The sequence below is a fragment of the Orbicella franksi genome, chromosome 5 (genome assembly GCF_964199315.1).
Source record: "Orbicella franksi chromosome 5, jaOrbFran1.1, whole genome shotgun sequence".
NCBI classification, from domain to species: domain Eukaryota; kingdom Metazoa; phylum Cnidaria; class Anthozoa; order Scleractinia; family Merulinidae; genus Orbicella; species Orbicella franksi.
The window spans coordinates 1464296-1475179 of NC_138149.1; the positions used below are offsets into that span (position 1 = coordinate 1464296).

The window sequence follows — 10884 nt, forward strand, 5'->3', positions numbered from 1 at the left end:
CTGTGACGTAGGAATTCTAAGCCAATCACAGTTTAGCTCAAATAACCCCAGAACTACTGCGCGACTGTGCGCGAGGTATTCGCTGCGAGGAGCACTCGAGTTTCATTCTATCATGGAATCTGATTGGCCAAGGAGAAACAAAAGTCATTACGTCACAGAAATCGTTTCCTGGCTCGGGTTCGCAGACGTTATTTTTCGGCGGAACCAAGTGACAGCCGAAAATACGTCTGCGTTCGCAGGCTACGTTTGGCGCGAATTTTTTGGGTACAGTGAACAAGTCAAAAGCCCACGTTCGTGATTGGCTACCCGAGCGGACAAGCCAGCATTGTCATGTCCGCCCGGGACTACCCTCGGTGTCCCGCAAGAAAGTAGCGTCTGTTTTTCCACACAATAAATCTTTTATTGACCAAGCTTGTCCGGTTAAGGTGGCTGGATATAAATTTTTATGCGTGTTTATGGACGTCGACGTCTCGGTCTGATAAAAACGCAAAAAATCCAGCTATCTTGACCTCAATCTTGGTCAATTACCCATATGTATTGAAAATTGCGTGACCTGCACCACTCTGAAAAAGATAAGAGCCTGCGAACCTCATTAGGGACTTTAAGATACGCTACGGTGAGGTGCTACTACGGCTGCTTTGGCCGTGAGGGACTAGGCTGACAATGGTGTTTTACTCGCCAAACTCAAATGGTTTAATATTTTGCTGTACGGCAACGGTATGTGCAGTCTCTACGTGTCTTTACAAAAATGACTACTTTTAAGGAAACCAAAGATTATTCTACTTTCATACGAAATAAGCTTGATTAATGACAATGACTTCCTTCTCTTGTATCCGTCTTACATCTCCCAGAACTCAGATTTGCCTTTTAGAACTTGATAGAACCGCCTGTAATTCCAACCACAAAACAAAATAGAAACCCTGATATAAAAAAACTCGATTTCAACACGGACAGGTTGTTCGTACAACGATTACGTGAGAAGCCCGAAAATACAAAACTTTCGATTATAATGAAATATATTTTGAACAGTAATAAACAATTATAGCTCAGTTTAGCACATACGAAGCTTTCTTATCTACGGCTGTTCGGCCCGATACCCCCGGGGGGGGGGACTTTGGGAATTTCTGGGAGGGGATGTGCCGCTGGGACCCTGGAACCCTTAGCCTATACCAGAGCTAGTTCAGCTGAATTTTGCTACCCTATACTAGAGTAAACTCCCCAAATCCCCCCATCTATCGACACTGTTGAGGCTGATTTGCGTAAATTTAAACTTGCCGATTTGATTTTTTTATACTTTTGAGTGACAATTCCTGGTTTCCTTAGTCTAGATCAAATCTTCAACCAACTGGTCAGTTTTGTGAAAAATTACACCCTATTCTAGACCTAAACGCTCTGATTTATATACCCTATCCTAGAGTAAACTGCTTCAAAACCATGCCCTTCACAGCGGCACATACCTATACAGCTCATATATGGCAGTGCCCCCGCCCCCGGGCCCGATACTAATATGACTGAATTGATCATCTCGCGGTAGGTGTTAAAATCGTTCAAATTTTCTGTACAAATGACAGAGAAACAATGATCTTAGAACTGATTTTTATGATTGAGAACTTTATCTTCAAACTAGGCTGTTCAAACAGTGAACAAAGCGTTAAAATGAGAAGTAAACAGCAGGCTTATACTCACGTGGTGAAGAGTACGTGAAACCAGGCACTTTCTCTTCGTAGAAAGCAACGCTAGGCTACGGCGGGAAAGCCGTACTGGTACGCGCGTCATGATGTCACCGGAAGTGATCTTCACTATCCGCCGTCGTACTACAGCCTAGCCGTACCATATCTTAGAGTCCCTATTCATTTCACGAGTATTGTGGACTCAAAGACCTCATACAGTCTCATAATGCTAAGGACGTTCTGGTGTACCCTCTGACTTTGGTTATTCCAGTAACCAACGATTGAAAGCGAGGCTGCAAAACGGTTTTACTTCCGATTGTTAAGCTGAACCGACTTACAATTTGTCTTATGCCTAAGTATAGGAGAACCTACTCTGCCAGACCTAAAAAACTTGTCTCGTATCCAGATCTTACTCTGTTTGACACTGAAAAGTGAGATCCAACCTCGTTCCCAGGCTCTCTCCTCTGCTTCCCGAACAAGGGAGGCAGAGGATAGAGAGCCTGCAAACGAGGTTGGAAATCTCCCTTGCGCTTGGCCGTGGGAAATCTCGATTCTAGATTAGATCGTTACGCTTTGGACAGCGATAGTCGTATTAATAAAGGATCGCTCAACTTTTTCTGTCGGTAGCGATTATATGGGTTGTTTTCATTTGCATGAAGAAACCACTTCATCAACGGTTGTGCAAATGGTAAGCAAAAATACCTGATGGTAAGTTCCGTCCGTATTGGCCATAAAGAGACTAGGACGAGTTAAACCTGCTCATAATTCCAAAGGTGGGGGTACAAAAGAATTGCAAATGGTAAGCACATTTTCCACTTGGATATTTAGGTTGGAAATTTTGGACCACCTTTCAAGACGTTCCGTTTAATTCGAAAATTTTTCAGTCGACCCAGTCAAAATTGTCAGTGTTACCAATTACATTCTTACCGAAATTTCCGGAATTTTCGGGAGAATGGTAAACAACCATGGAAACCAGCCTTAAAGGGTTCGAAGACAAGAAATAAAGTACAGCTTATTTGTTTGTGTACAGGAGAAAGCAAGAGCGCTAAAACACAGTGGCTGTTTTACGCCGGGTTTACGCTCGTTAGTAAAATGTTCTGAATATCAAGCAGAGACTGTCCATAACCTTCCCTTTAAGTATTCATCTATGTTTGCCTGTTGCTCTTAACATACTTTCACAGCACCAAATCAGAGCTGAGATTCTAATGAGGCTCAAATGGTTGGCGGAACTTCATGAACAAATTAATCATGATTGTAACTTTAATATGGTGAAATCACAAGTAACTCGACTCTTTTCATCACGCGGCGTGCATACTCAGAATTGCTTGAAAATCACTGACCCATAATGTACGCTTTGAAAACGTGAAAATGATCTCTAGCGTTTATTTCCCAAAGCGAATCATAAAATTCAACAACAACAGCAATCTTTGTTTCGTTTGTCAACTGTCATTGTTACAATCCTACTACTCGGATAGCTAGTGCTAGTCAAGGCGGCCCAGTTCTTTGTTTGTTTCCATCTTAATGTTCTAGAGATCTCCAAACAGCAGTACGCCTGAGGATCAAGTTTACACCCCCAGGGAGTGTTCAGCGAAAAAGAAAACATCCATTTACAACATATAAACCAAAGAAATATATCTCTCATTTTTTAAAATGCAAAGAAAAATCTTAACCGAGTTTCTGTTCTGCTGCTACATTTGTTGCTATCTACGTTATATTGAAAGCAAATGGAAATTTGCTCCTCAACTGTTCGACAAGAAACTCGAAAATGGTTGTCTGGACAATCGAATTTTTTTGTAAGTATGCTATTGTATTTAAACGATATGAGACAGCGATACCTGTTACACATACACCAATAAAAATCAATTTGTTTTCCTTTAACAAAGAAGACCAAACGCAGAATACTAGAGCTTAAAGGATTGAATTGTTCGGTTGAGTTCGCCGAGAGTACTGTTGCCTGCAGCCGGCTTATAGTGTTGCCGCAGCCTTATTGAAATTTGCTGAGTTTCCAGCGAGTTTTCATCAAACTATCGTATTTTGTCAGGTAAGAAATCAGCCAGTTTTAATGATCAGAACGGTCAAATAATAAAATCAAGTGTTCGGCAAAGCAACCGCTGGCGATGGATCTCAACTTATTTGTGGCTAAGAAAAACAGATATTATGGAGACTTCGAGATGGAAATTTGTAAGTTGAGCATTCACTGATTACTTAGCCGTCCTGTGCAGACAGTCAGTACAAACCTTCTGCATCGACAGCTTACGGGATCCTGACATTCAACAATGTATGTAATTATCACTGTAAATTGATGCGAATGCTGTATAATGCTAAAGAAAAACTAAAATGGACGCTGGGTTTTTTAAGAATATCGAGCCTGAAATTTGCGAAATTTTAAGAATATTTTAAGAATAAACCCGAGGCTGATTTTGAAAAGAATATAATTTTCTTTGTTGAAAATTTGTTAATATTCTCTTGATATGACACAATTATATGTTTTCAACTAAAACGTATAAAATTCTTCCTTTCTCTGAATGGTGAAACTAGCCAAAAGGGAGGGAGAAAAAAAAAAAAAAAGGAAAAAAAGAAAAAACAGCTCTAGCCGTATGTTCGATGCTAATAGTGCGTAATATCAGGTTTTACTGATGCCTGCAGGCTGACTCCATAATTGCTTTAACATTCGAACACAGAAATGTCATTCGCTCTAATCTAAGAATATTCACAAGAATATTTTCAGCCTTAAATCGGCAGAAAAATATAAAAAGAGTATTCAGCCTCGGCCAGAAAAACAATATTCTTATAACAAAAAAAAATTGTAACGTATGTATTTTTTTTAGTGTTAGCGCAATCGAAATTAAAATTTTAATGAATTTTGATTACTATCTTATTTATTTTCAATGAATCCGCATTTGGTGATACGTGAGCAGGGTTTGTAAATTAAACGATTGCATATCGTATTTTTCGCAATCTTCTTTTGACCATGAGCTCTAAATCGAATAAAAAAAGGAGATACACTCTTTCTCTTTTATAAGAATATGTTTTATAACAATATTGAAGCTTAAGTTTGCGAAATTTTAAGAATATTTCACGAATAAACCCGAGGGTGCGATTTTGAAAACATCTAAACCGTATAAAATTCTTCCTCTCTCTTGACGGCAAAACTAACCAAAAAGCAACATAAACAGCTCTAGCCGTATGTCCGATGCTGATAACATCTCTACAAGAAACTATGTGTGTGATATCAGGCTTCAATGCCTTCAGGCTGGCTCCAAAATTACTTTAACACCATCCAGACACCAAATACATTCGTAAACAGAAATGTCATACGCTATGATCTAACAATATTCACAAGAATATTTCAACCTAAAATCGGCAGAAAAATAAGAATATTCGCCCTCTGCCGGAAAAACAATATTCATAAAGAGCGTATGCTACCATATCTTATTTAGCCAGTCTTCGTCTGTGGATTAAAAATATTAAAATTCTATAATTTGTAACAACTGAAGTGCACATATACGTTCTTCTACAACTCTTGCTTGCAATTGATTTTGTATCTGAACTAATTCTTAGACCTCAGCGACAAGGAACCAGCACCTAGAACAAAAGCTTCACTCAAGGTTGTGTGAAATTGTAGCTCGAAGTCATGTGCCTCTACGTAATAATTCAAAGGAGACTCTGGAGGGCAAGAGGACATCAGTTGCGAACTGAGGAGAAGCGAAACAAGGAAAGAGAAGATGACCCACAATTTACTGACTCCCTGAAAGTTGCCATTAAAACAACAAAGAAAACTACAAATGAAGAACAGAGAGAACAAGGTGTATGACGCCTCAGTAGAGAGGAACGACGGTCCCGCTGACTTTCTTCACTGGTTCTTCACTGTTTCAGCGTTATTGTTTATTTGTTGATCCAAAATGATGCCTTTCTGGGCAAAGTTGCGGGAACGCTGTGTCCTATTGGCCCGCGTCCTGTAAATAATTCTTGTGGTGGCCACGGATACATTAGCCGCTTCAAGACTATTTTTCTCATCTTAGTAGTTTCAATTACCTGCTGGTTTACACTGCCGAGTTACATTAGGCTTTCCATTTATCCTGACTTCTCAGGTCTAAGAGGTTTTCTTTTTCTACTGAAGCGAAAAAAAAAAAAAAAAAAAAAAAAAAAAGCCGCCGCTTACCGTGACAAAAGCCTAGTTTGTGAAATCTCGCCATAGAGCAAGTGTTTTTTTCAGTAACAGGTCTACGAATAGTTTCACGAGTAAACAACAGTCGTTCAAAGTTATTTCTTCAATTAAATTTCAAAGTAATTGTAAGTTTGTTTTGTTGTGTTGCTCAGTAATTGTTTTTTGACAATATTTTGCCTATGTTACCTACTTCCTACGCATTTCTCTATTTTTAGTCAATCAGGATCTAATCCACCGTATTACAATATGCTGTATTTTCAGCCATTCCGAGCACTCAAATGAACATTTTGTCTTTTCATGTAGATTAGCTCTGTAATTACTTTGGGTTTACTTGTACCAGTATTGTTAGAGCGGTTTTCATTTGAGTTGAAAAGTAATTGGTTTTGCATGAACTACGCTACAGGACTGGCTCAAAAAAACTCGCGCGACTTTTTTTTATCCAATCAGAAGTAAAACCAAAACGAATCGTAAATCGTTCGCACACGTTTTCTCGTGCTTTGCGTCAGTTACATGTATTTACTTCGAGTTTTGATTGGTTCAATGGATTGCTGTGTCCATTGTGGTTGGTTAGAGTGATTACTTTAATTTCACGACACTGAACTGAAAACCGCTCTAAAAGATGCTCCGTTTACCCGGAATATCACTCACACGAATAAAACAGTTCTAAAGAAAAACGCAAACTTGATAGTTTAGTTGGAGACGTTAAGAGGCAGGGCTCTAAAATGTTCGGAGCTCTCTGGAAGGAGCTTTACCACGACGGATATTGACTCACTTTTCTGATCTATAAAATTACTTTTCCAAACGGTCTTGATAGTACAAGTGTTACAAACAAGTTGAGCGTGTTTGCTTATCGTTACATCTGTAAATTTATCTGCTGTAGTTTACAGTTTATATTTTGCTGTTTTTGTTTGTTCCTTTGATTTGATTGGTTAGTTGAAATAAGTTAGCAGTTAACAAATATTTGAATTTATAAAGTTTCATTGTATAGGAGTAGTTATATATACCGATCATCTATGTTTGAAACATCAAAACATGTTCCGAAAATTTAAAAGCGTTGTCGTGTTTTTAAAGCTATAAAAGTACTTTTAAATGGAAGGCAACCCCAAAATAACAGTTTTCAAAGGTATAAAAGCCTAGAGAAGTACTAAAAAATTGAATGTAAAAAAGCATGGCTTGGACTGAGCAAGATTAAGGCGGATTACAAATGACAAACTTGAAAAAAATGGCCAATTTTATCAACACCCCTAGTCCAAGACAGAGCTCCCTTTATTTGAGGTTGATAAGAAAAGGCACATTGAAATTAACTAATCTTATTATTCTGTTATAATAACAGTATATTACAGGACAATAAAAACATTTCACAGAAATCACAGCTGATGAAACCAAAGTTTACCTTTCTAGTGGAGTGAGGTTATTTTTAAAGGTCTTGTTGGTTTGCGAGAGGAGATATCTAGTTAATTATTAATTTACTGATGACATTATATTAAATCAAACGTTGTTTCATTGAGAGAGAAGTGTTTTGAGCATATGACATTTGTTAGAGAAAAGGCATTAACCTGGAAGAGAATATACTGCTGAAAGACAGGCCATTGTACATTCCCTTCATTCTTTCTCAACTTGAAATTCACTATACAAGTCTGTTCAAAGCTGTTTGTGCTGGACAACACCTCTGCCCAGGACCTGACAGCTTTGTTTCACCATGCATTCAAGTTCTTTAGGCTTCACTGTCCATTGGCGTGTCATCTCTGGAATCCTCAGGGGGTAGTGGTGGTGGTGACATAGTATCCTCCATGGGAACAATGAGATTCTCTTTTGCCATCAAGTCATACTTGAGCACATAAATTGTAAATCTCTTGCACAGTAGAGTTTCATTCTGCCAAATGCAAAAGAGTGTCTGGGTAACTAACAGAAATCGCATAGTAAGCATCGGAATACATACATCTGAGTAAGTTCCTCATGTCATGTAAACATTGGAGCTATTGACGCAGGTAAAGGTAAAGTCTGCATTTGAGCCAAAGTGGCCCATCAGGCCTGAGCTTATCGCGGTTTCTGTAGCATGAAGTGATTAGGAATATTTCTACTCCTCCCTGGTGGGACATTGGTCCATCGCATGGTTACTCTCAGCATTAAGTTTGCTGGTACCAATTTATATTCCTGGGTGGAGAGAGGCACTGTGAGAGTGAAGTGTCTTGTGCAAGAACACAAGGCAATATCCCCGGCTAGGGTTTGAACACGGACTGCTTGATCTGGAGACAACTGCAATAACAATGATGTCACCACACTTCCCACTAATAAAATGCTATTGAAGTGCAAAGACTTAAATACAATTTTCCATCCAAAATTTTCTGACATGTTTTTTGCAATAAATCTGTTATTCCTTACATGTTTGATAAATGAAGAATGATGATGAGAATGATAATGATCTCTCTGTATTAAGCCAGTGCCATTTGAATTTAATTTGTACTAAGGAGGATTTCATTTCAATTCTGTACAAGTCACATACCTCAAATTCATCATAAATACTCCGATGGTGAAAGAAAGCATGTGAAAATATCCTGTAGACTCGTCTACAAACTGATCCTAGCTTTGCCACAGAAGATTCCTTGATACTCACTCTAAACATCAAAAAGGATATAGTTCATTTAAGGAAGCAAAGAAATAAGAAAGTAAGTATACCAATACATTAACATAAGTACAGATAAAACAAACATATTATCATGTCGTGATTGCACAAATATGATCAAAATATCATTCCCCTGTCTATAAAATGAGTATGTTTTTATGCATGCAGGAATACAGAAAATCATCAGCTAGTCACTGTAGAACCAGTTCTATGAACAACATAAAATGAAATATATGGCTTGAGGATCATTAGTAATAAAATAATAATAATAGATATTTCTATAGTGCCTATCCAGATCTGTTCTAGGCACTTTACAAAAGTAAAAGCTAAAGAGAAAAGTTGGTTAGCCTCAGCTGCATTCAAACATGGTCTATCCCTATTTCACAGACATTGACTTGATACAGATACCAGACTGTTATGGACATTGTTTTGAGTGTATTCCTCAAACATGTACATGTATATTTTCCCTATATGATATCACTGGACACTTTGCCAATTCAGACACATCCTGTGATCCTGTGGTGTCCTTGTGAACATTGCTGACTGCATATTTAGTTTTTGCATCCATTCTTATTATTATTGGCAGTGAAAGCCTGGACTTACCTGCTTGGAAAGTACTTGTTGCTATTAAGTAAAGACGCTGCACCATCCAAAGTATGTCTAGTGTAATCAATAGCTGGACACTGTGTTAGACAGGAAAACATTACCTTTGCCAGACTGTTTTTGGTTATAACAAGCGTTTCTCTAATTACTGTGTTCTCAGATGTAACTAAGCACAAATTTGATCAACAATTCATCAATTGCATAATTCAGGGATTCCAGTTTGTATCAGATTACTAAAGAAGAAAATTCAGTTTCTATTGTTAAGTTAATAAATTATGATTTACAGTTCATACATCATTTTGCTTCATTGAATGACAAAACTGAAGAACCCTTTGTTGTGACTTAGGTACACCATTCACATCATCTCAGCAGCAGAATTAGAAATGACTTAGAAACCAAAGAGATTTCTATTTCTTTATTATGATAACTAGTAAGACTGTCTTACTTCTCTGGGGGTTTTGTGTGCTGCACATAAGAATATCCACTGCTCTGTAGCTGTCATTTGTGTACAGGTGGAAGGTGTACAATCAGACTGAAGAAAAAAAATAATCAACATGAACTTTAACAACTCAGCCACAAGTTACTTTCCTTAGCAAAAATTAATTATGAAAGACACTGTCCTTTGGTTGTCTTTTTTTTCTCCACTCTCTCCTATTTGTTTGTGTTGGCTGAGATCATACATGTTTTTGTTTCACATGGCAAATACAAACTAACAGGAATATCACATCACCAAATGAAATAAAGATGTTGAAGAATGCATATGATCTCAACTATTGAGGGTAACACATTGAAACATGGGGTAAACAGTCCACGTAAAGCACTAGGAGAATTTGGCAATCAATATCAAGATTGAGTTTAGTAGCTGTGATCATTTATTAAATTCTCATGATCTGTTTGCTTGACTTTGCATTGATATTGGGTAGAGAAAATAAACATTCATTACATTTCATGTATTATTTCTAAGTTACCTGAAGCTTGACAGCCAGTCCATTCAGTTCCATACAAAATTGTCTCAGGTGTTCATATTTCCACACGCCTTCATCTTGACCCTCTGGTGAATCTAAAATGGCTTCTATATTTGTGAAATCTGCTCGGATCTGCTGTTGAATGTACTAAATGAAAAAGAGACTGCCGTCAACTTTCATCCTTGTTTGAAGCTCGCAAGTTTATTAAAAGTATTTCAATACCTGTTGTACTGCTAATGTACTGTCCATCTCTTCAAACGGCTCATCAGGCCAACCGTACATATCCTGTAGTATTAAAACAACACCAACGTCAACTGAGACTAGTTGCCTGCACCTCGATCTAATAAACAGAAACTACAACAAATAGATCGATGTGTATTTTTATGTTTATTGTTTACTACAATTCGTGGCGCTAAAATGTAACAATGAAGAGGGGACAGTACATCTTAAAATAAAAGTTATTAGAACTTGAACGAAAACAATAAGTAAGAGCTTAATTCTCTGGTAAAGAGGACAGGTTAATGTTTATTCAGGTTTATTTCCAGGAATTATTCAAGATTTACTCAAGAGCATCGTGTAGTAGTAGTAGTAGTAGTAGTAGTAGTAGTAGCTAGGTCTATCCCTACAGTCCCTACAAAATCAAAGGACCCCTGAGGTTATAAAATGATAAAGATAACAATAAAAACCCACAGCAGCCTTGGTTCCCGGCCTGTTTCTCCTTATGATTGTTGTAATCACGTCTACCGCCGCCATTTTGAGTTCGGAATCTGTTTTGGGCGCAATAATGGTCAGCGGATATTCAAATTAGGGTAGGATGTTTGGTACAGCTAAATAGTATTACATAAAGTACTAATC

At 37.8% G+C, this 10884-nt stretch overlaps 1 protein-coding gene across 1 annotated transcript; it reads right to left on the reverse strand.

Annotated features, from left to right (window-relative positions):
- Positions 1-4592: 4592 nt before the first annotated feature.
- On the reverse strand, positions 4593-10786 carry LOC145487032 (MOB-like protein phocein). The gene is made up of 7 exons (XM_081465738.1): positions 10720-10786; positions 10252-10314; positions 10033-10176; positions 9510-9596; positions 9065-9144; positions 8342-8453; positions 4593-7711 (listed from the first exon to the last, which is right to left on the reverse strand). Exons 1-7 carry the CDS (start codon positions 10780-10782, stop codon positions 7553-7555), a joined length of 708 nt encoding a protein of 235 aa, XP_081321864.1. The 5' UTR covers positions 10783-10786; the 3' UTR covers positions 4593-7552.
- Positions 10787-10884: the final 98 nt, after the last annotated feature.

Coding starts and splice junctions, on each gene's coding strand:
- LOC145487032 (XM_081465738.1), bottom strand. CDS start 10,782: ATGGCGGCGGTAGACGTGATTACAACAATCATAAGGAGAAACAGGCCG. Junction 10,177..10,251: donor GTACATTAGCAGTACAACAG/GTATTGAAATAC, acceptor TTTTTCATTTAG/TACATTCAACAGCAGATCCG. Junction 9,145..9,509: donor CACACAAAACCCCCAGAGAA/GTAAGACAGTCT, acceptor TGTCTAACACAG/TGTCCAGCTATTGATTACAC.